At 38.7% G+C, this 26,495-nt stretch overlaps 1 protein-coding gene across 3 annotated transcripts in view; it reads left to right on the top strand.

The window, feature by feature from the left end:
- Hmcn1 (hemicentin 1) overlaps positions 1 to 26,495 on the top strand; it is a 453,131-nt gene that overhangs the window by 205,532 nt on the left and 221,104 nt on the right. For all 3 annotated transcript variants that reach the window (XM_045142289.1, XM_045142294.1, XM_045142284.1), the window contains exons 11-13: positions 636 to 911; positions 23,441 to 23,582; positions 24,789 to 24,916. In XM_045142289.1, coding sequence (XP_044998224.1) covers positions 636 to 911; positions 23,441 to 23,582; positions 24,789 to 24,916 — 546 coding nt within the window. The remainder of the gene's footprint in view (positions 1 to 635; positions 912 to 23,440; positions 23,583 to 24,788; positions 24,917 to 26,495) is intronic.

The following is a 26,495-nucleotide window of genomic DNA, read 5'->3' as shown; positions in this document are numbered from 1 at the left end:
ATATCTTCCCATATCTGTTATTCTTTGTGTGCCATTTTCCTTGTAATGGTCATATCTATGTTTAAATAAAAATGTTTGTCAAAGTGAACTTTAAAAATTTGCTTAATTTCACAATCCTTAAACTCATCTGGTCATTATGCTTTTGCCATGCCACTTTATTTATAATTTATAGTTTTTTTTAACTTGCATGTACTTCAATATGTACAGAAACATTGATTTTTTTTTTTTTTAATTTGAGAGCGACAGACACAGAGAGAAAGACAGATAGAGGGAGAGAGAGAGAATGGGCGCGCCAGGGCTTCCAGCCTATGCAAACGAACTCCAGACACATGCGCCCCCTTGTGCATCTGGCTAATGTGGGACCTGTGGAACCGAGCCTTGAACCGGGGTCCTTAGGCTTCACAGGCAAGCGCTTAACCGCTAAGCCATCTCTCCAGCCCAACATTGATTTTTTTAAAAGTATCTTATAACTAGATAATTGGAGAGGGGACTTGCTAACTTAGGTGTAGTTTCTATTGCACTGTGTTTATTTTACTAGGCATTCAACATGTATTTATTTAGTTGTTAAGTTACATCTGTAAGTGAGCAAAATGAATGTTAGGTTTCCTGATTTGAATTTTTTTGATTTCACACAGAGCCTCCTCCAATCATCCAAGTGCCAAGTAATGTTACAGTTACTCCCGGAGAGAGAGCAGTCCTCACATGTGTTGTCCTAAGTGCTGTGGACTACAATCTAACCTGGCAGAGGAATGGCAGGGACGTCAGCCTCGCAGAGCCAGGGAGGGTCAGGATGCTGGCCGACCTCTCGCTGGAGCTGAGGAACGTGCAAGTCGGCGATGCCGGGGTGTACCACTGCCTGGCGGCCAGCGAAGGCGGACCTGCAGCAGCGCCCGTCTTCCTCATAGTGCAAGGTGCCGTACCCCTGTCGAGCCTGAACGTTGGTGTCCTTTTGTCTTATTTTTCTTCCTTCATTCCTGTCCTAACATGTTGGCAATACAAGAGTGGTGATAGCTATTCTAATAATTAGCTTTGAATGAAAGAATGTTTGGGGATCTTCTGTTGACTGAAACTGACAAGGCTTCACACCACAACATCACTAACAAATAAATAACTGTCCCACAATCCTGACTGATCTACTACTTGACGCTTTCTGTTTCAAGAGGTTTACAATTTTTCCCCTATTTGGCTTCCTAGTCTTAAATTCTCTAATCTATCAGGAAGACTTTTTATAATAATTTGAATTGTTAAATAATTAGTTCAAAAATTCAGTCCCAAGTTAAATGATATCGTCTTGTATATACACACTTTTTATATGTTATTTTAATATTAAATTTAATAATGATTTTTACTAATGTATTTCTCTTTTACTTCAAGTAGCTATTTAAATGGTGGTGCATATTAGTTGAACCTGTTCCTATTTTTCCTTATGTTTATTTTTTACATACAAAGAAAAAAGCTAGTGACGAGTATATGTATGTATCTCATAATATTTTGTTCTTATTTGCCTCCAAATGCCCTCTCTTGTCCCTTGTACAGTTCTTCTCCCTCTTCCACTAGTTCCCATTCTGCTTTCATGATATATATTCCATGATCGTCTTTTTGTCTATCCTCTGTCCCTTTAGACCTTTCCCTCCCCCTTTATAGTCTCTTTTGCTTTTCATATCCTACATATATGTGTATGAAAACACACATATATATTTAAATATAATTCCACATGTAAGACAAAACATTCAATATTTGTTATTTTGAGTTTAGTTTATTGCAAAGTAATCTCCAGTTCTATCCCATTTTCCTACGAATGCTGTAATTTTTCTTTATAGGCGAAACAATCATTGTGTTTATATCCCACATTCTCTTGTCCATTCATCTGTTTATGAATATATAGACTGGTTGACTATTGTGAATAATTCAGCAATAAACTGGGTGTGTAAGAATCTGTGTTGTATGCTGATTATAGGATAGTTTTCCTTTGAAATTTCAATGAGCTTTCATATTGATTTCCATGGTGACCGTACAAGTTTACATTTCCATAAGCAGTCACAGCAGCTGTGGTTTCCTACATAAGATTTAGCCTGTCAGTGTATCACCTTTGATTAGGGAAGGGTACATGAGAGCCCACACCTCTTAGAATAGGTAATAGCAGCTAATGGTTGCTGGAAAAAGGTTGTTTGGTTCATCCATAGTATAGTTACTGGCAAGTTGCCCATTCCATTGTAAAACCTCTTCACTCAGGCTGGTGAGATGGCTTAACAGTTAAGGCTGTTGCTTGCAAAACTTGAGGACCCAGGTTCGATTCCCCAGAACCCATTTAAGCCAGATGCACAAGGTGGTGCATGTGTCTGGAGTTCGCTCACAGGAGCTATATGTCCTCAGTGCCCATTCTCTTGCTCTTTCTCAAATAAATTTAAAAAATTAATTAAACAAATAAAATATCACTTAAAATTCCTTCCCTCATGGCAATACCCATAATCCAAATTTTAGTCAATGTGTTTTTAAAAGGCATGAAAGTAACACGGGGATTAATGGGGAAGAGGAAAGGTGGTAATGCGAGGAGGCAAGGAGAAGGTAACTGGGGTGAATTCTTATTTCTCACTTCTTCAGGGCTGTCATCATGAAGGGGTATCCACCTTTATCAAATCATACTAGATACATGTATGAAGATGTCAAAACCATAGAGAATAAATAAAAAAAATTAAGATTTTTTTCTAACCTTTTCAGGAAAAAACATCTAAACAAAGTGTTCTTCCATTCTGCCCGCTGTCTCTTCCCTCTGCTAATTTCTTTTGCTGTTCAGAAGCTTTTCAGTTTCATGCTGTGTTATTTATTTGTCAATTCTTTTTTATTGCTTATTTATTTGAGAGACTGGGGGAGAGAGGGAGAGAGGGTATGCCAGGGCCTCCATCCACTGCAAGTGAACTCCACATACATGTGCCACCTTGTGCATCTGGCTTATGTGGGTCCTCAGGAATCGAACCTGGGTCCTTTGCATTTGCAGGTAAGTGCCTTAACTGCTAAGCCATCCCTCCAGCCCTATTTGTCAATACTTGCTGTTCTTTTCTTTGTCCTTGGAATCTTTTTCAGGAATTCTTTGTCTGGGTTATATGTTGATATGTTTTACCATTTTCTCTTTTCACTTCCAAAACTTTAGTTCTTACATTAAGGTCACTGATCCGTTTTAAATGAATTGTGGAGCAGAGCAAGAGATACAGATTTTCTTACTCATTCACATAGAAAAATCCATTGTTTTCAGTGTGTTTGGTGAAGAGACTCTCTTTTCCCCAATGTATGTTTTTGACCCTTTTTTTCAAAGATTAGATGGTTATAGCTACATGAGTTCATTCTGAGGTTTCTCTTCTATCCTGTTGTCTATTTTTGTGTCTCTACCATGGTGCTTTTAGTATGATGTTTCTGTTTTTGTTAGATTTCATATTGTGATATCTCCAGCATTGCTCTTCCTGACTAAGATTGTGTTGACTATTTGGGAATTTTGTGCTTCTATATGTGTTTTAAAATTGCTTTTTTAGTTCTATGAAATATGTCATTGAAATTTTGATGGCAATGTCACTTCTAGTCATTTTTAGAGTATGGATTCTGCCATTCTATGAGTATAAGAAATCTTTCCATGTTCTGATATTTTCTTCAATACCTTTTCTTCACATCTTGAAGTGTTCATTGTAATGGTCTTCACCTCCTTGGTAAGATTTTTCTAAGGTGTTGTTAAGTTATTGTGAATTCTTTTTCTGATTTCTTTCTTAGCATGGATTTTCATGGGTACAGGAGGAAAAGCAACTAAGTTTTATAAGTGGACCTTTTATCCTGATAAGTGCTGGAAATGTTTATCACGTCTATATTAGTTTAGGCTATATTTATGGTCTTTGTGTATTGGATCATATCTTCTGTAAGTGGTGATACTTGGACTTTTTCCTTAACTATTTGTATTTCTTTCATTTCATTCTCTTGTCTTATTACTCTATCTAGGACTTTTTAGTACTACAACAAGTAAGAGTAGTCTGAGTGAGCACACTTGTCTTGCTTTTGACTTCATAGGAGACACTTTGTTTTTTAATAGTTAGTATAAGTTCGGCTCTGTGTTTGTCATGTTGAAGTATGCCCCTCTATTCCTGGGCGCTTCACTGCCTGAGGTGATTGTCCTGCCTGCACTTAGGTCTTGTTGGCACCAGGCCCTTTGGCTTTTCCACTACTATCTCGTGGACTGTCTCTCATCTCAAAATTGAGGCAGGTTGAATTCAGGCTCCCTGACACGTGACTTTTCTTTGTTACAGGACCCCAGAGTATTTCAGTTGAAAACCATAGATTCTTTTTCAAGCTGGAGCTAGCCACAGCACTCTTAAGCTCAGGAACGCGTTGTCTGCTGCAGTGTCATCTCTTCATCTCTCAGGAGAACTCAGGTTTCAGCAAGATTTGAGGCACGTGGGAGCTGGCCTCGCCTGTGGGTAGGCACCGGCCTCCTTCCTTGGCTGCCTCGCCTAGCCTTTGAAGCAGCTTCTGCTTCCCATCTTACCCATGCCCAGAACACATGGCTAGACCTAGGTTCAGCCTGAGTTTTTCTTTTGGTACTTTGCCCTTCAGTTTCTGTGCACTTTCCAGATGTTCCATCACTCATTTTGTGGATTTCCAAATTTCTTGTTTTTTGGAAAAGAACCCAGTTTTTTTTTCTCATGGTGACATTTCTTCACTGAGTTGCACTGAGACAGCTTTTAGCCTGCCATCTTACCCAGAAATCTGCTAAGAATGTCTTAAACACAAATTTAAGATGCTTTTGAAATTTTGTTGAAACGTGATTAGAATTATTTTTAACCTTAATTCTCTTAGAACATAGTCACACATACACAAATGTTTATTGAAAATAAACTAATACTAAGCCAATCTTGAATTATATCTACAAAAATTAAATGACTAAATCACTGAACATGAGTATGTTAGCATTGCCATTTACCAGCTGAATATGTGTTATGCAGAGACAGGAAATGAAGATCTGACATTGCTCCAAAGCTCCCTTCTCAGTAGACTCATTTGGCTCCTAAATGCCTGTAGACAAGTGGACAGACTTCATGTAACCAGCGAATTACTCTTGGCACTTTTTCACTGTTGAGAGATTTGCTTGCTGCTTCAGCAGAATCTCTCAAATTCAATGTGAGTGACTGCATCTAGAGAGGGTCTGGCAGTTTGGTTAAGATATTAGAAACAACTTTAGGATATGCATGAAGTAATGTTCTCAGATAATATTTTAGCAAGGTTACCTAAGAATGACCTCTTCATTTCAAGACATACTCTTAGGATGTTGTTCACGTCAGAAAAGTGAAGCTGCCCTGAGAAGTAACAACATGGCTGGCATTTGATTAAGTGTGGTTGACATCTGATTACCATTTCTACTTGGATCTTGAAATACCATCTGCAGTTTGAATGTGTGTCTTTTGTTAGTTGATCTGGTCGAAGCTCTAGGGAAATGTTGCCTTTGTAAGTGTTTCATTGCACAAGTTCATTGCCTAGATAATCCAAAGCAATTCAAGTAGCAATTTGGTTCGCTAGAATGATGGGACCATTTTATCACACTGGTTGTTTCAGATAAAAGACACACTGATGGACTTCTGGAAGTACCTGCAAATGGGGTTATAAAATAAAGTCAAGTAGTTGTTGAAAAATAAATTGAGAAAATAATATCATTCATAAGCACTACCAAAATATTTAGAAATAAATTTAATCAAAGAAGGCTGAGAGGTAGCTACACAAGCATGAGGCATTATGACATCTTTTTAAAAATTTTATTTGCTTTTTAAATATTTTTAATTATTTTATCTGATGGCAAGAAAGAGGCAGAGAGAGTAAGAGTGAGAGAGAAAGAGAGAGACAGGAAATGGGCACACCAGGGCCTCCATCTGCTGCAGACAAACTCCAGATGCATGTTTCACCTTGTGCAGCTGGCTTACTTGGGTCCTGGGGAATCAAACCTGGGTCCTTTGGCTTTGCAGGCAAGTGCCTTAGCCACTAAGCCATACCTCCAGCCCAGATTCTGATATCTTAATATCAAAATTAAAAACAAACAACCTTGGATGTTACTTTCAGAATTGGTGTCCATGATATTTGAGACAGGTTAGACTGGCTAGCCAACAAGCTCCATGGTTCCACCTACCTTTGACTCCTCAGTTCTGGGATTATAAGCACATGCCACCATGCCTGGCATTTATGTGGGTACTGGGGATTGAAATCAGATCCTTGTCCTTACCAAGGCAAGTATTTTACCAACTAAAACCATCTCCCCTCACCTCCCCCAAATATTTTTTGAATACATACAATCATTTCTAACATTTGTAGATATGAAATAAACTTTCCAAGTAAACTGTACAGTTACAAGTAATCTTATCTAATACTGAGTTCACCATCTCAACTCTAAGAGGCTTCAGGTAAGTTTCATGTACTTGCAAATTTTTAATGAAGATACTACTTAAAAAATGTTCAGAGAAGAAAATTATGCAGTCTTGTATGTCTGGATACAACTAATTCTAGTCTATTAAATTTTATGTTAACTGGGCATGGTGGCTTACACCTTTAGTTCCAGCACTTGGGAGGCAGAGGTTGGAGGATTGCCGTGAGTTCAAGGCCACCCTGAGACTCCATAGTGAATTCCAGGTCAGTCTGGGCTACAGTTAGACCCTACCTCAAAAAACATATATATATATATATATATATGTATATATATATATAACAAATATGTATGTATGTATTATATATATATATATATGTATGTGTGTATGTATGTGTGTGTGTGTGTATATATATATATATATATATATATATATATATATATATATATATATTTATGGTAGCTAAGCTTCTCAAAAGTACATTTTTCTACTAGTAGACTTTCTTAATTAAAGCAAGCTCTTTCCACATGTGGTTTAAGAGTGTGCTATACTTTTCTTTGAGGATAGCAGTCATGTTTAATAGAAAACAGGGAGCAAGAATATCTGTTTTTCCTATGTGTGAAAATAGCAACATGGCTGGGCATGGTGGCACACTCCTGTGATTCCAGAATGCTAGAGGCTGAGGGAGGAAGATGGAAAGTTTGAGCTAAGCTGGAGGTATATAGTGGAAACTGTCTCAAAAAGAAAAGAAAAGAAAGCCCACAAAATGACAAGTAACGCAGAGTGCTCTTAAGCATCCAAAAGTAAGTAAATAAAATGATAACTGCTACACACAAGTAAAAAAAAATTGAAGGGGTAATGCCAAAGATTAATTCATAGATTACAGTGCAGAATAGATAATATAACCACTAGAGTTTCATTATGATTTTTGAGTGTTTGAACTTCAACATAACAAAAAAAAACATAATAAATAAGCTTTAAATTATTTTCAAAAGCAATGATGCTATGGTATGAGCTGTTACTAATTCTCATATTCTATACTTTAATTTACATAAATAAACTGAAATTGATATTTAATTGAAAAAAAATATTGTCTTGCTTTTGTCTTTGAGAGCCATTATTTTGTACTCTCTTACTTTTTTATTTTAAACTCTCTTTGATCTTCTTAATTATTTTAAAAGTGATAAAACATTCAGAAGGCATGTACAAACCATATTTGCCAGAAATAAGTCATGCCTCAATAAGACTAATATGAAAATTCTAAAATTACCTATATATATATCAAGTAATTTGCTGTTGTCTTTGAGGTAGGGTTTTACTCTAGCCCAAGCTCACCTGGAATTCCCTGTGTGGTCCCAGACTGGCCTCCGACTTACAGTGATCCTCCTACATGCACCTCCAGAGTACTGGGGTAAAAGGCATGTTCCACCTTGCCAGCTCTAAGTTTTAAAATCATCCAGTCCTATTAACTACTTTCTCCAAGTACAGAAGAGCAAAAGTTAGATGTAATTTATTATCCCACTTACCTCCAACAATCAAATTCACAGTTTTATATACAAGAATTTAGATTTTCCTCCTAGAATAGCAGCAATAGGATGGCTTCTTAATTGTTTGCATAGCTGAATTTATGAATCTTGTGTAAACCCTGCTTGAGGGAAATCCCTTTCCTCAGGAATTTCCTCTATCTAATTACACTGTTATCTGCTTAACCAGGAGTTCTCATAGTAGTAAAAGGACCATATCACATTTTCACTTGCTCATTAGTGTGACTGACTCAGTGAAGTTTCTAAGAACTGCTTTATGCTCTAAAACTTCTCTGATAAATTGTAATGAACTTGATATTGACAATAATTACTGAGAGAAACTCATTAGTTCTTTATACCAAAGCCTCCCTAATTTTTATTTCTTTGTTTTTAAAAAATTTTTTTTATGGCTGGTGAGATGGTTTATTGGTTAAGAGTCTTGCCTGTGAACCCTAAAGACCTAGGTCCAATTTCTCAGTAACCACCTAAGCCAGATTCACAAGGTGGCACATACATCTAGAGTTTGTTTGTAGTGGCTAGAGGCACTGGCACACCCATTCTCTCTCTCTCTCTCCAATAAACAAATAAATAAAAATATTTTTTAAAATCTTTCCACTTTAAAAAGAAAGTCTTTTGAACATTCAACTTACATTTCAATAAACAACTTTAAGAAGTTATAGGTTTGGTATATTTTTTCAACCTTTAAACATTTGAGAATATAATTTTGGGGAGGGGGAGGTTAAGGTAGGGTTTCACTTTAGCTCAGGCTGACCTGGAATTCACTATGTAGCCTCAGGGTAGCCTTTAACTCATAGTGATTCTCCTACCTCTGCCTCCCAAGTGCTGGGATTAAAGGTGTGCACCACCACACCCAGCTGAGAATATCATTTTTCTATGGCAGACAAATTATCCCAATCATAAATTGTTGGGTTTTAATTTTTTACAAAAGTCCACATATCTGTTCATTATTGGGTCAGTTAAAGTTTTCACCTGTAGATACTAGGAAATTGTGCTGGTGGCTTAAATTCATTGGAAGCATATATTTTTGAAATACAAAGTCAAAAGAAGACTTATTGGCAAACAGAAAGCAACAAAGACAAGCCAATGAAGAATATGGCCAGTATCAGTCTGTTAGAAGGATGGTGAAGGACCACTGACCATTCATTTCTGGTGCATTCCATGACACTGCTGCTGAGAGTCAAAGTCCCCACTGGGTCGTGGTTAGTAGCAGACTGTAGGTCATGTGATTTTTCTAGGGATTAGGGAAAGGAGCATCTGATGTCACATGTTTTCTGTTTCCCATCAATTCCTCTTAAGTTTAGGGGAAGCATTATGACCATAAGAGACAAAACTATGACAGATAACCATGAAAGTATCTTTTTGCCTTTAATATATTTGATAAATCTGGCATCAGTGTGTTTCTTAATGCCCCTATCTGCAATGCATGATTTAGCCTGTTTTTTTTTTTTTTGTGGAGGTTCTCCTTCATAATAGTAACATGGAATTTCTGCCAGGGGGTAGGTAGATGTTCTATCTGCATTGACCTTGCTTGATTGGTTCATCCTCCATAATCCTTCCATAACCCTGGAGAGTTTCCTTCACTTTTCTTTTTCTTTCTTTCTTTCTTTTTTTTTTTTTTTTTTTTTTTTGAGGTAGGGTCCCACTGTTATCCCAGGTTGACGTGGAATTCACTATGAAGTCTCAGGTGGTCTTGAACTCACAGTGATCTTCCTACATCTGCCTCCCGAGTGCTGGAATTAAAGGTGTGCACCACCATGCCCAGCTTCAGTTTTGTTTTTTTATTATTTTATTAGCTTTAGTTGAATTTATTTGCTAGAATTTTATTTATTTCTTTACTTAGGGGAGGGCAGACAGAGATAGAGAGAAAATGGGCATGCCAGGGCTTCTAGCCACTGCAAACGGACTCCAGATGCATGCACCACCTTGTGCATCTCATTTATGTGGGTACTAGGGAATCGAACCTGGGTCCTTAGGTTTCACAGGCAGCCACTAAGCCATCTCTCCAACCCATATTTGTTTCCTTAGCACATATAAACCATGTCCCTTACAAACCCTTGTCTTCCGAATGCTTACTTCCTAGCTGGTGGCAGTTTGGGAGGTGGAGCCTTGCTGGGGTAAGTGTGTCACCGCGGGCTGACTTGAGGTTTACTAGCCCAGATTGCCAGTGTTTAGTGCTCAGCTCACTCGGGCTGCTGCTATGTTGTGCCTACTGTGACAGGACAGGCCCAGCCTCAGCTCTACAGTCCTTTCCCTGCTCTGCCAATGCTTCCCCTCAAGACTGTAAGGCAGAAAACCTTGCAGCTGCTTTTGGTCAGGTGTTTTGTCCCAGTCATGATAAGATAACTGCGCCGAGGCTAACCTATAGTAGAGAATCCCTCATAGGAATGCCTACAGGCTGTTTTCCTAGGTGATTCTGATACAGGAATTTGGGGTGTTTTTGAGATTGATAGAGCCTTTCTGTGCCACCGATTAGATTTTGAACTCTGGAGTTCGGATGCTGGATATTTACCGTCACGCCAAAGTGTCACTGAGTTAGTGGCTTCCAGGGTCTTGTCTTGTAAATTCAAACCTGAAACACATAGACCGCAGAGGGCGAGCCTGCAACCGATTTTCCTGCAGAGCTTGAGAAGGAAAGAAGGCAGGGCTCCTGTAGAGCGGGAGGGGCCTGGGCAGGAAATCTGCCTGGTGATGGTTCAGGTGTTTTATAGAAATAAGACTTTACTGGATGGGGAATGAGCTGGTCAGTTCAGTTCCCATGCCAGGAGTCTAGACACATTATAATCTTATTCACATCATGTTAGGTTTCTAGGGAGCCCCTTTAGGGTGAAAGACATGTAAAAGCCCGTTCTCATGCCAGGTTTGTAGATGCATTGTAATCTTATTCACATGTGCATGTTAGGTTTCTAGGGAAGAACTCCTATAAGGTAAAAGAAAAGGAAAAGCCAGATCCCATGCCAGGCGTCCAGGTTCCATTTCATCTAATTCTCATCTCTTTGTCATGTTTCTAAGCAGGAATTCCTTTAAGGAAAAGGAGATAAGGAAGAGTCAGATCCATGCCCCACCCCACACCATTTACAGACTCAAGGACATTTCTTACCTTTAGCTAAGGAAAAACCTGTTCACTTTGCGAGCCCCATGTCCTCAACTGTCTTGCCAGTTTCTATCTCAATTCTAGGTCTTTTGAAGTTGATAATCACTATACCCCATCACAATAACTTTGTGTTTCCTTGTGAGAAATCTTTAACATTCACCCAGTTTTTCTGCCTAAGTAATCTAATGTCTCCATGGCCGGGACAAGTATCCATTTCCACACACTGCATTTCCTTGCATTAAAATGTGAATGGCTGTCATGTGCTTCATTTTTGCTTTTCCTGCATCTCAGACATGTATGCTCTATAAATGTATTTGAGCACTTTTAATATATGTAGAAGGAATTATATCTCTCTGAGCCAAACCTAAAAGGGAAAAATATTAAGCTGTCTTTAAATAAAACTTATAAGGAAAAGTTTAAACTGTAGACTTATTTAAAGTAAGAAAACTGTGTATTACTTAGTAAATATTCAAGTGTATAAAATGATTTAAAGGAGCTGTAAACTATGAATATTTTATTTTTCAGCAAAAAATAGACCGTGTAAAATCAGCATTAAACTAAACCCAATGAGAGAGCTAGTCCGAAGGATATCCAGATGTTAGAGAGGTTAAATTCTGGAATGTACTAGCTGAGGAAAAGATACTTATCCTCTAACACTGCAGCGACCACCATGAAGACATAGAGTAGATGAGGCGTCAGCACACACTTCAACCCACTAAATTATTCAAAGAAAACTACTGATATTTGAAAAATGTTGGGAGGTCATGGCATATAGTATGTCATCTAATCCTCACAGAATGCATGATCATTTACTGTGGTCTGTTTCCATTCATGGATTTCTGACACTGAATGTGTAGGGTTTTTTTTGTCCCAACCACCAATTGTACAGTTCTATGGACCTTAAAGGGTTCAATGCTGGCAGTACTTCAAGTTAGCCTTAGATCTACCTGCCAGAGGCTCAGTCCCAAGACTGCTTCTGCTTCAGTTGCCAGTTCAGGTCCCTGTTCTCTTGTGCTTCTGACCATTCAGACATACATCAGGTGATTTACTAAGATATCTCACACAATTCAATAAGGTACTTTACATACAATTACAGATTTGTTGAAAAAGGACTTGAACACTTCACATTTACTCTTGTACTTACCTTTGTTTGTGTGTGAGTACATGTGTGTGTCCATGTGTGTAGACTAGAAGTTCATATTTGGTATCTTCCTAAATGCTCTCCAACCAGTTTTTTCACAATAGTATCTCTCACAGAACCAGAACCTCACCAGTTGGCTAGACTAGCTTACTGTTGGACCCATGGAGTCCCTACCTCTGCCTCTCGATTGGGCTGACTGCTCTGCTTTTCAAGAGTGTTGAGGATCCAAACTCAGATCCTCATGCTTGTGTGGCATGCCTTTGATCCAGTGAATCATCTTGCCCTCCCCTACTATTTTATTAATAAAGGATTACTTGAACATCCGGGTGAGAGGTTTGGTAGGATCCTGAGTAGAGGAGCCTGTGTCCCCAATGATACCTGTGTGTCAATCTTTCAGCAGGTAGGTAAAGTGTTTACTTGGGTTCTGTGAATGTCTCTAGCAAATTAATCCAACCTGAAAGGGGGCTAATATTAACCCCACATTTATATCTCATCTGGCTGAACTACATGTGACAAATAATTTGCATCTAAAGTGAGCCTTCTTGTGGGACTGAGCCTTTAAACTATGAATTGTGTTGAATTCTTCTCTGTGGGAAGAAATGCTGCCCTCATGTGATGTCAGACTTCTTCCGAGTGCTGTGTGAGTAGCGAGGAAAAGTTGGTGTTCTCTTACAAATAAATTTCTAGGGCAGCCTAATGGACACTATGTCTAAAATAAGGTATGAAGAAGGAGGGGTGGCCAGAAGCTTCCATTCCTTCTCCAGGCATGCCATGCTTCCAGTACCTCAATATGTTATCAAGCCTAATAATTTAATATTTTCATGGAGATTCTATTACACAGGCCAGATGGATCAAATCATTGGCCATTGATGTTGACCTTAACCCCCAGCTCCTCTCCTCTTCCTGGAGGGTCAGGAAAGCTGCAATCTCTAAACATGCTCTTCCTGATGGCCAGACCATGTCTAGGAACCCGCAATGCCCAGATATTTTATTAGCATACATGACATTCCTTACTGGAGAGATTCTGAGGGTTTTGGGAGCCAGGAATAGAGACAAAGGTCAAATATGGTGTGTGCCTTTACCACAAGATAACATGAATCGCATCTTTGTTTTGCTCTGAGGAAGAGAAATTAGAGCTTGGTAGATCATCAGTCAGTGGTTAGCTAGGTTACACATAGTGGCTTGCTCTAAGTCACTGTAACCCACATCTAAACTAGACAATTCAGTTGTTCTACTTTGTGTCCAGAAACACCACATATTCTCATAACAGGTTTAAATGCGGGTAGATAAACATGCAAAAAATTAGAAATAAAGGGTTCATGCACATGAACAGAAGTATGAGAATAAGAATTATTTTTAACAAAGAAAAGGTAGAAAGTGTCTGCAGGCTTCTATTTACTATGGGGAACCCAGTCTGTGGACAGTTGTTGCTTGGAATATCATTGCTTGTCATAATTATCTCATTCCCTGGTGTGTCCTAGACTGGACACAATTTGCTTCAACAAGTTGGCAAGTCCTTTGATTTAAGTTATAGGAGAACAGCTGCTAAGGACAGTTCTAGAGGCAAGAATACTCTGGACATGCTATCTAAAAAAGCACCAGAGAAAATGTAACATGACCAGGTCATGAGCTCCCTCCAGGCAGGCCTAGGGTTATTTGCTTTTGTTCTCACAGCATTGTGCCCAGTGCCTCTCTATGGGAAGATAACATGAGAAGCATAGGGTTTATGCACTATGATTTTCATAAGGCTAAAAGGTATTTATGGCGTAGTGCCTTCTCCAAGTTAGTTGATTCAAGTATCCCCTAAGTTTTGATTCATTTCTTATTATTCCATACATGAATTCTCCAACTATAAAATAAGCCAATTGCTAAGGATTAGATATTTGTTGAGCCAGGCTTGGTGGTGCATGCCTTTAATCACAGCATCTAAGGAAGCAAAGGTAGGAGGATTGCCTTGAGTTCGAGGCCAGCCTGAGATTGCATAGTGAATTCCACGTCAGCTTGGGCTAGAGTGAGACCCTGTTTCAAAAACAAAACAAAAAAAATTATTTTTAAAGGATAGATGTTTGTGATAGGAAGTAACACTAGTCATTTGCTCTTAGGAGGAAAGGGATGATATTTGACTCTTATAAGGTAAGAATTGTATTCAAGGAGCTGGAGAAATGGCTCAGCAGTTAAGGCACTTACCTGCAAAGCCTAGTGACCCTGGTTCAATTCCCCTATACCCACATAAAGTCAGATGCATGAAGTGGCACATGTATCTGGAGTTTGTTTGTAATGACAGGAAGTCCTGGTGCACCATTCTCTCTCTCTCTCTCTCTCTCTCTCTCTCTCTCTCTCTCTCTCTCTCTCTCTCCTTGCAAATAAATAAGTCAATAAATAAGAATTGTATTAGAGCTAATACTGCAAAATCAGAACTTATTTTCAGCATTTGAAGCAAGGTATGTGCTGAGTGTCTTGCTAGTGAAAGTACAGAGCTGTGGGTGGTCACGCCATGGCTCTTCCGCTGTGCTCCGAGGCACTACCTCTGTCATCTGATGAAGCAGGTGCTCTTTCATAGTCATAATTCGAGGCAAAGTGCCTTGAAATACTTCATTAGGTGGATCAGTGGTTAAGGGCACTTCCTGTGGAAGCATGAGGGCCTGAGGAGGTCTGAGAGACTGCTTCAAATTACATTCTCAGGACTCACATAACAGCTGGGCATGAATCTGAAAAATGGCAAGCCCCAGATTTAGTAAGAGGCTGTGGCTCAAGTAAGAGCGGGCAGAGTGAGGAAGAGAGACACTCGATGTTCTCTTTTCCAAGGCAGGCAAGTGCATGGGGCACCACATGGCCACATAATATGTGCATACACCACACCCAGCACACATACCACACACACACACACACACACACACACACACACACACACACACACACTCATGCACACACTTGCACACAAAGGAAAGAAAAATCTTGCTAGAATGGGATACAGGTGACATTTTATTTGTTCATATGTTTACACATTTATTTATAACTTTACTTCCAAAAAAACGTTAACAAGAATTATAGTCCTTGTTGAGTTGTACATGACAGGAAAAGAGCTTCCTACTCTCCCAGAAGCCTATAATGTGGGCCGGTGGTGTACCTGAGTTGCAGAGCATTTGCCTGGCATGCACAAGTCCCTGGTCTGGACCTGAGCACTGCAAAAACAAAAATGCTAAGCAACAATAGCAAACAATGTCCACAATGTGATTAGAGAATTAAAATGAATACACATTTACCAAACAATGTGATAGGAACTACCCCAGGATATTCCAGAGCTTTTAATTCTGTCTAGGACTGATGGGTGGGGAGAAAGAAGGATTTTCTAGTGTGCTTGGTGCCTGCAGTATTCCCTGGAAGGGAAGTGAGGCATTGCCAGATGGAAGTCAGGAAAGCCATTCTACTTGGAGAAAAGTACCTGTGCCAAGTCCTAGAAGAATGAGAACAGGGAAATGTGAGCTTGCTGAGCTTGGAGGGCCCAGCGGAAGAGGCAGGTCCAGCCTCATGGGGTGTGATGTTTCCTCCACCCTCACTGTTGACTGCAACTGTTTTCTTATACAATTGAAAAGATCCTTTGGATTGTTGGTTTTGTGGCATTGGCTCAACAAAATGACAAGATAACTAGAGGAAAAGTGCTTTTGCAGTGACGCACTGCCAGGCTTAGGCTGGATAAAGAAAGGAAGGAAGGAAGGTTCCAAGTATGGGTCGAAAAGTGGAAATATAAGGAAGGTGAGAGTTAGGGTTACTGAGAAGTTGGAACAGGGACTAAGGGAGTCAGGGAGTGACAGCCGGAGGGATGGAAGGTTGTGAACCTCACCCTGAACTCCCAAGACAAGTGTTCCTCCCTGATAAGATAACTAATATAACAGATTTTTTTTTATCAACATAATTTCACTGTTGGATTTTAAAGGATTTCCTTCAAGAAGTCCTCACTCTTACTTTCGTGTTTGGCTTATGATTCTTGTATAGCTTTATGAGATTATCCCCTCCTTAGACTGTAAACAAATCTTGATAGAAAATGTAACTGAGGCTGGATACACACATGTAAAATGTCAGTAGTCTAATATGCAGTAAAGCAATAATGATCATTATTAAATGTTACTGTTTTCTCAGCCGAATGGGAATTTAAATATAAAATTTGATCTTTCTCTCATCTTTAGTAAGTCTGTGACTTGAGGAAATTGCTAGTAAAAAGATTCATTAAAAAAGAATCTTTGTAGCCGCCAGTGCTAACCACAATTTATTAAAAGATTTTCCAAATGATGGGCTGGAGAGATGGCTTAATGGTTGAGGTGTTTGCCTGCAAAGCCAAAGGACCCATGTAAATCAGATGTACGAGGGGCACATGCATCTGGAGTTCTCTCTCTCTCTCTCTTTCTCTTTCTCTCTGTCTCCTTCTCTCTCTTAAATAAATAAAAAATTATTATTTTAAAAGATTTTCCAAGTGAAATAGAGTAGAATTTTTTAAAATTCCACCCTTCTTACCCATCACATTTTTGTCTTAGCCTAGTCAACTCATTATCCTCTAAGGTTCCTGAATTCATGATTTTTTTAAAGAAAGGAAAAATAATAGCATTAAGTGGAAAAAATATTCATCAGTAAATGAAAACATCTGCTATATCTACATATATCTTTATAACGTGTATTGAAAAATGTAAATTGTAGATTTTTAAGAAACATTGATGTGTATTTTTCACCAAAATTCTGTCATTAAAATAAAACGTAGCTTTAATTTATCATTTCATATCTCTGAACTATCTCCATTCTCTTACTAGCTGAATTTCAAAACCACATTGGTGTTTGGGTGTGGAATTTTGTTTTGGCAAATTCAGTATGTAATTGTCAAAATGGATTTTTGTCACACTCCGTTTCTATGTTTTGCCAATGCGCCACCTACTGGTAATTTGATGAATTAGCTATTTTTCCCCTCAGTGAATGGGTCTTTTTACAATGATGTAGATGTTGTACATCCGCGCTGTGCTCCAGCCAGCAACTAGCTACATGTGACAGTGGAGAACTTGAGATAGAAGTAGTGCACGAAAGGAACTTGCCTTAAAATTTGATTTGCTTTTAGTTAACCTGATTTTTAATTTCAGTAGATTTATGTGGCTATACTTGTGGCTAGTATATTGGCAAGTACAGTTGTTTTTGGAGACACAAGAAAGAAAGATAAAGCAAAGAAATCTGAAGAAGCTGGGCTGGGGTGGTTGCTCAGCAGTTAAAGACACATGCTTGCAAATCTTCCTGGCTCCGATTAGATTGCCCACAACTCATATCAAGCCAGGCCTACCAAAGTGACACACGCATCTGGCATTCCTTTGCAGCAGCAAGACACTCTGGTACGCCCAGGTGAACAGTCTCTCTCATAAATAAAAGTTTTAAATATGCACAGGAAAAAGAAGAAAAGAAGCAGTGTAAGACTGCCGTATTGATAAGCCACGATCTTAATTCAACTGGATTATTTTCATTCGTGAAACGACTACTATATTAGAGACTTGAAACTAATTCTTCCTATTTCCTTTGATGAGATCACATTTGGAAGTGAGGCCTGTTTTGCTTTTGTGAAACAGTCTTGCTAGGTAGCTCAGGCTGCCTGGAGCTGGCAACCTTCAAGCCATAGCCTCCCCAGTGCTGGGATCATAGGACGGGCCAAGACACGAGCCAGGGAGTGCCGCATGGCCTCTTCCCAGGGTGTCAGCCGCCCCACTTTCTCCTTCAGTTTGTGTTGCTGTTCCTTGTTTTGGCTTTTGGGTTGATTGTTTTCAGTTTTTGTCCTTAGCTCTTTGGAAGGAAGCCCTGGCCACTGAGGAGAGACTGTCTAGTAGGCAAGGGAAAATGTTAAAATACATTGGAGTGCCAGTTTTCCTAGTTGGAAAGTGAGGAGTAATATGGTTACCAAGCACATTTGTAGGTTATAAATCATGCCTCATGAGAGCATGTCATTTTTGGTGTGCAGGCTCCATGTGTGCAAGTTAGGACTTGGGGGAATTACCTCCCTAACCCGAAATGGAAATAATACATTTGGCCACAATGTCAGTATGCTTTAAATACATTGACCCAACTCAGTAGGTATGTATCTGTTAGGATGGGTTATGGCTACTCATTGCTCTTCCTAGCAAATCAAATGGTAATATGTAAATAGATGGTATCTTTCCCACAGGAAACACAAGTGTTGAGAAGAATGGTCAGAAGTTTTGTGAAATGCATTTTACAGCCTGTACAATAATATAGGCATTAGTTTCAATAAGTTAATTTTAAATTATCCTCAGTTTCTCATGGTAGGTAGCATTGTTTGGTGTCTGATCATTTATTTTTTTTCTATGCTTATTTAACATTTTCAGGGCATCTGTTACCCACAATGAGAAGAATATTTAGGGACATAATAAATCAATTTTTTGTTGCTGTTTTTTAAGTAGGGTCTCACTCTAGCCCAGAGGCTGACCTGGAATTCACTCTGTAGTCCCAGGCTAGCCTTGAACTCACAGTAATCCTCTTACCTGTGCCTCCTAAGTGCTGGGACTAAAGGCATGCGCCACCACACCTGACCTCAATTTTAGTTTTAAATATATGAATTAATTAGATGGCTTGATTGAATTTATATTTTTTAAATTTATTATTAATTTATGAGGCAGAGATAGAGAAAGAATAAGTAGGGCCTACCACTGTAAATGAACTTTGGATGCATGTGCCCCTTTATGCTTCTGGCCTTATAAGGGTCTGGGGGAATGAAATTAGGGTCATTGCAAACAAGTACCTCCAATTGCTGAGACATCTCTCCAGCCCAAATTTAGATTTTTAACTCTGGCTGCTTGGATCACTGACCTCTCATGGCATTTCCATGTTAACTTCAATGGCTGATTCGAGTCCCATCAGCAGTTTTAGATTTCATTATGCAAGTACTTTCTTTTCCAGTTGAAACACATGCCAGCACGTTACAGCTTACATTGAAAACCCAATTTTATCATAAAAGCTGGTAATTATCCTCATGAAAATTTGATGGAGCTGTTATTTTTAAGTATTGTTTTAATTAGTTCACCCCAACTTAGAAATTGTATCATGTGAGTTTGGCAAAGTTTTGCAACACTCTGAAGTTTTTATTTCTTTTGAGGTGATTCAAATACTCTTGCTGGTCAAGTTTATGTTAGACTAGGTGGTGGGAGATATTTATGTGCGTGGCATTCGTTTAAGGCCTTGTTTGAAACAGGCTGTTCCCCGCTTTTGTCTGAGAGCTGGAATCATTTCCTTTGCAGTGTCTTAGCTGCTGCCCTGTGAGCAGCATGTTGAAGACGGGGCAGGAGTCCTGGCTCGCTCTGAGTTTCTTCAGAGCACAGCCTGCAGCTGCAGAGCCACGTGAGGCCACGCGCTACTCAGAGGTCTGGACAAAGACTTCTGTGCTCCTCTATGGTATTTCTATACAAACATTAGATGGATTAACTTGTTTTCTGTGGTATCAGGAAAGGGTGGTTATCTGTTATTAATTAGTTCATGTCACCAGATACAATAATACAATAAAAGGGAAATATTTCTCAAGATGATTGATGAAGTAAGTCTGTAAAGACTAGAATTACTTCACCGGGTATGCAATTTATATGATCATAACCACATGCTCATTTTATCATCATCACTTTTTTTAACATGTGCCAGGTGACATAGGTTATTAGCATGTTTTTCCTATTCGTAAAAACAAAAGTGATTTTATCTCTTTTTATTTAAATAGCTAACCAATCTTAAGTATCTAGAGACATCTTAAAGTTTCTAATAATTTATACACATTATTTATTAATAGGTATATAATCTAAATAGAATGCAAGGATGAAGATAGTAGTGTCCCATTCATTTATAAGTGTGTGCACAATACATATGCACAGATATATTTTAAATGCTGTATTACTTATTTTGTCATCCTTTACTAAATAATAGACTATTAATGATAATGAAAGATGATCTTGGCAATATATAAATGAGGTGGAATTTCGTTTCCTTTTCCAATCCTTGTAAGTGGAATGGTGGCTATTTTTACAAGCATTTATAGTTCACTTTACCACTAAAGTACATTATGACATCATATACATACATTTTATTGTTTAAATAACTGATGAGAAATTAATTTTTTAAATACACATTTGGTCTGAAGAGATGGCTTAGCAGTTAAGATGCTTGCTAGCAAAGCCAAAGGACCCAGGTTCAATTCCCTAGTACCTACATAAAGCCAGATGCACAAGGTGGTGCAATGTTTCTGGAGTTTGTTTGTAGTGGCTAGAGGTCTTGGCATGCTCATTCTCTCTCATTCTAGTTCCCCTCTGCCTCGTTGTCTCTCAAATAAATAAATAAAGTACTTAAAATTATATTTTGCTTTTGTTGTCATTTAAAAATTAAGTTACAGTGCCTCATACCCTAGAGTACCTACCATGCTTCATCACTTTGACTAATAAATAGCAAGTTGTTACTGAGAATGGCAATACCAGCTATTGAAAGTGACCATGGGGCTGGAGAGATGGCTTAGTGGTTAAGCACTTGCCTGTGAAGCCTAAGGACCCCGGATCGAGGCTCGACTCCCCAGGACCCACATTAGCCAGATGCACAAGGGGGCACATGCGTCTGGAGTTTGTTTGCAGTGGCTGGAGGCCCTGGCATGCCCATTCTCTCTCCCTCTCTCTAGCTGCCTCTTTCTGTCCCTCTCTGTCTCTCAAATAAATAAACAAAAATAACAACAAAAAAAAAATTAAAGAAAGTGACCGTGGTAGTGGTGACAGTGAAAGTTGCGGCTCTGAAGGCAGCATAAAAAGTTCAAGTAAAATCCAACTACTGTTCCCCCGAACCTAATGTTGGACTTTGGACTTATAAATCCAAATTGAATCCTGCTTTTCTCATTAAAATGGGGTTTAACATTGTAAATCAAGAGATTTAGATTTAGTTTGTGGCTAAATTATGTTACTCTATTGATGGAGTTAAAATATGAATCTTCAGTGTCATGTTCTGGCCCATTTGGGTTACTTTATTAAAATATGTTCCCCTCCTTGTTAAAAAAATTAAGAGTTGAAGCAATTATAAGGAGGTATCCCATTCTTATTAACCCAATTAAGTAAAACCTGATTCATTTTGACCAGTTTAATCCAACTGTGACTTGACGGGAGTCCAGTTTTGCCTCTCTGTGTCTGTTCTTGTCCTTTCTGATTTTCTTATCATCAGCAGCAATAGCTGTTCCAGGGCAATAGCAATTCTCACCTTCTGTAGGATGGCGTCGTCCCATCTGTATGTCGCCCACAGTCTTATTTCATGGCCTGTAGCAGCACCCCAGAGCCAGGCTTTATTTGCTCAATAACCTCTTCACTCTCTGCATCCTGGTTTGAGGAACTGACATTTATTTTCACTTTGATATCTGAACCACAGAGCCTACCAGTGGGATTCTTGCTGGGAGGCATGCCAAGCCAGTTCTGGCAAACCCCATTGTAAGGCACTAAGCTTAGACCAAAATCCTGTGAGCTGCCTGCATCGTTGCAGTAATCCCATGTCAAAATAAGCTAGATCGGAGAAACATTTATTTTAAGAAGGTGATATTGAATACATGTGAGTAGCCAATGAGTTCCAGAGAGACAGAATTGCTCCTTTTCTCCCTCTCATCCCCTGAAGACTGTCTGCAACAGTCCTGTAGCAGGATTGGGCCCCTCAGCATTCCAGAATGGATGCAATCCAGATGGAATTGCAGTGCGAATTTACTGGCCATGGCCAGTCTGCCTTTGACCTCATGCATTTCTCTAGCCCTATATTCACCAAGAAGAATTTGTAGAATAAGAAAGGCTATCAACCAAGGCCATAAAAAAAACCTTCCAGCATTAACTTCAGATAATTTGAAAAGTGCAGTGTGAACAGGCGCAGGAGAGGGGGGCAGTGTGAACAGGCAAAGGAAAGGGGGGACCTGCTAACAATTAGGAACTGATTAGCTTCTCTGTGCGGCTGCTACATCCGGAAGTCTCACGTTTATCTCCTTCAAATGATACAGAGTCATGTAATTTCTCTTAGTGAAAGTAAGGCATAATTTTATTCTGACTTAGAGTAACGCTTTACCATAAACACCCCTAGGCTTAGGTTGCTCACTGAACTCTCAATTTTGTTTAGAGTAAAAAGCCCAATTAAATGGGAAACAGGCAGTATAGTGGATCTGTTTGTTTCACCAGTGTGCCCCTCAAGTTATCATAGTCTCTGGCATATGTAAAAATAATTGTATAAGAACAACAAAACCCTGCTGGTATTGAATCAACCTGAATCTCTGTTAATACTCATGGAATCTGTTTGTTTCAAACAGTGCAGAAATGACTTGATTTTCATTTATTTAATCAATGGGAGGTTGTTTACACTAAGGATTATTTAATATGTTTTTGATGGTATTGTCTTTGGAGACTAATTCTTATTGAGTAAAATATACATATAAAACAGGTAATTAAATAGGTGAGAAATATCAACATCCCTGTTACTTTTCTGACAATAAATTCCAGATTTAATATTTCATTTTTAAAATTGGTATTTTTTTTCTAGTCATATAATGGAAAGTTTGGGTGATTAACATTTCCTGTTAACTTGAGGTCATGAGGTTCTGTAGGCGTGAGTCAAGTGATCTCTGCAGCAGAGTCTTGACAGGATTTGACATTCATTACAATTGAGAGGTAGGTCACCATTGAAGTGTGGCCTGTAGTCCATCAACAGTTTTAAATACCTTTTAGAGCCAAACTACTGCAGGATATGCAAAACATTCAATGCTGTGCAAGATAATGGAATGTGGAATAATATGAAAGACATGGCCCCTGACCTCAACAGAGATACAATTTAATGAAAGAAAAAAGAACAAAGATCAGCTCAAACAAAGCATATAGCATAATCTGAACAAGTGGTATCTCTAAACCTGCATCTGCTCTATGTCAAAAGCTCAAGGCCCCACATGGAGGCTTTATCTGAAAAGCAAGTTTAATAGGAAGTTTCAAGTTAGCTGACAGTACCTGAAGGCCTCCAGCTGAAAGAGGGGTATCAACAGGGCTCCTGGTAACACAGAACTAAAGCATCACCATCAAGTTTATTTGAATTGCAAAGTGTCCTCCCCTTGCTTTCATTACCTGTGGTTTCTTACCTTCCTTGAGAGTGCCAGACTCATGATGGAGGATGCCTTCTGTGGAAGATAAGGCAATGTGGATGGTGGGATGCCTCTGTGTCTCCTCATGCCATGATAAATGGTTATTTCACTACCTCACTTTCTGATTATTTGTAGAATCCCCCAAAGTCACCGTGATGCCCAAGAACCAGTCTTTCACCGGAGGGTCTGAGATAGCCATAATGTGTTCTGCAACAGGGTATCCCAAGCCAAAGATTGCCTGGACCATTAATGATATGTTTATCATGGGTTCACACAGGTACTGGGTTTGTATCATCTTCTTTGCTTTTACTGAATGAGAAAAGTTGATGAAAAGTTTGGACTGAATGCATGTAACCCGATCCTTAGCATTAGAACTTGATGAAAATTCACAACTTTACATTTTCTTTTTTTTTTTTTTTTTTTTTTTTTTTTTTTGGTTTTTCGAGGTAGGGTTTCACTCTAGCCCAGGCTGACCTGGAATTCACTATGGAGTCTCAAGGTGGCCTCGAATTCACAGCGATCCTCTTACCTCTGCCTCCCAAGTGCTGGGATTAAAGGCGTGCGCCACCACGCCCAGCAACTTTACATTTTCTAAACAGGCTAGAAATTGTCAAAAAAATCTAAATAGTGACTTTTTAAAGTTCAATGTTATTCTTCAATTGCAATAACTAAGGCCAAGTGTTTTCTAATGCTTTGAGTTGTAAATATAACACTGTAACTGTGTTATGGCTTACCTTTAGGCATTGAAATGGGATAATAAGCTTTCAGGAGGGGAAATATATAGCTGTAAAACAAATCCATGTAAGGCACTGTCTTGGACTTAGTGGAGGGTGGAGGTCACAAAAATAACTGTAATTACAGATTGCAGACATTCTTGATAACTGCTTGCACTTTGCCCTAGTACATTTAGAAGTATCTTATTCTACTGGATAAGAAAGACATAAAGACAAATTTCTTTCATGTACAGAGAGAGGAGTAAGCCTGTGGAGGGAGCATAAACAGTGTTTACAGTCATCACTCTTCTATTATTCCGGGCTTGGCATGAGGAGGAAGGCTTAGGTATGATCTAGCAAGCTGAGCTACTCATAGCAATTCACCACAGGAGTAAGATTTCCTAGGCACAAATTCTAGTATTTGGATTTAATAATTGGTTTTGAAGAAGTTATATAACCTCTATGTAAATATGTAAAACAGAGAAACTTATGCTATCTAATTCACTATGAAATTAGGAAGACTGCAAACATTAGTATAACAGGCAGTTTCCAGAGCAGTCACTTAGCACATGGCCAGTGCTGGATACATATCTATACTGGTATTGTCATTATTAGTATTAGTATTATGTTTTACTTTTTAAAGTGATACTATTAATGATTGTTGAAATAGATACAAAACCATAAAATATTTGGATGGAATATGTCATCGTATCTTAATACTATTAATACATTATTTTAAATTTTACTTTCTTCTCATTTTTTATTTGCAGGTATAGGATGACATCAGAAGGTACTTTATTCATCAAAAATGCAGTTCCCAAAGATGCTGGGATCTATGGATGCCTGGCAAGCAATTCAGCTGGGACAGACAAACAGACTGCTACCCTCAGATACATTGGCAAGTACAGTCAGTTTAAAGGGAAATATAACTATCCTATGAAACAATGGAAAAGTCCCTTTTGAGAATTACTATTGAGAACATTATTTATTATTCATGTCATGTTAATTAAAGTGAATACTGTAACTAGACTAAATTAAAAGCTCAGGGGAGAGGAGCCTCAATAGCCAATAGAAATCAAAGAAGCTTCTAGATGGTGAAAGAGTTCCAGTTGTTCACAGAATTCTATCTTCTATGGTTCATCTGTTTTAGTAATAGTTCACTTTTAAATCAATAAAGTCTATATACTTTCTCACTTATCTCAACTTTTACTTTCTATTTCTAATTTATATTCAAAATGGTTACATATCATTTTTGAAGAAAAGTGATTTTTCCCCTTCAAACTTACACATTCCTTGAAAGCAATTTGACAGCATTTATCTATTTAATGTGGTCATTCTTAATCTTAAATTTAAAAAGGGAGCATGCTGTGCTCCATGTCAGGCTGGAAATCGCAATGAGATCAAAGCTCCCCATCCACCCCTGCAGCCACACTGATTCCACCTCAGTCATGCCCACTGGGAGGCTGGCAGTGTGGAGGCAGGAGAGTAGAAGAGGAGAAAAGCTGAATATAGCTGGACGACTATGGCTGACAGGTGAGGTGACTGATGCAGGAAACCCAAGTGTTATAAGAGCCTGGAAAAAGTTATCTCAAGGAAGGCACACAGTGAGAAGTTTGATAAGGGAAGACTGGCTTGGATCCAGAGATAATGCACTTGAAAGGTTCACAGAACACAGGTGAGGGGTAACAAACCCTAGCTATGTGGAAGGAAGGCGTGATTACCATAGAATCCGGCACTGCAGAAATTTTGGTTCATTCACATCGAGGCCTAGCTCTTCAGAAGATTTACATGACCTATAACATAACTGGAGTGTGCCAGATTTTCTGCTAGAGATGGAGTGTTAAAACAAAAACAGAACAATAAAAACATATACCACAGTAGTTCTTACTTTTCAAGTAATATGTATGCATAGAGAATTATAATAAAGCAAACAGACAAGTACTCCAATGAAAGGCAGGCAGACTAAAAGATTAATTCTGACTAGAGAATGTATGAAGGCTTCTCAAAGGGATAGGTTTTAAGAGTGAAAGAAAAGTTATGACAAAGGGTATTTGAGGAAGCCTAGCACAGGCAGGGAGATGGATTAAAGAGCCCTGCATTTGGGGATCCCAGTGTAGTTTTGTTCCTTGTATAGGAAATATAACAGGATGTAAGGTTAAAAAGAAAATTGTGTTTGGGTTTATGAGTTTTGAAAGTCAACCTATGGAATTATAAAAACAGTAGGAATCACTGAACTTTTCCTAGCAGATGAGTTACATCTTTGAGAAGTTTACTCTTAGCTTTGTTTAAAGCAATCTCACTGGAAATTAGGAAGTCCTAAACTGTCCAGTTAAAATAAAATGTGTGTGAACTAATGCTTTAGTTGAGGGGGTGAAACAAGAAAGGCTAACAAAAATATACATTAGAGAGCTAAAGGAAAGACAGATCTATGCCAAGGGAAAGTAGAATAAAAACGGAAGATAAGGCTATAGAAATAG

The sequence above is a fragment of the Jaculus jaculus genome, chromosome 1 (genome assembly GCF_020740685.1).
Source record: "Jaculus jaculus isolate mJacJac1 chromosome 1, mJacJac1.mat.Y.cur, whole genome shotgun sequence".
Classification (NCBI taxonomy): domain Eukaryota; kingdom Metazoa; phylum Chordata; class Mammalia; order Rodentia; family Dipodidae; genus Jaculus; species Jaculus jaculus.
This window is presented reverse-complemented; position numbering and strand designations above follow the sequence as displayed.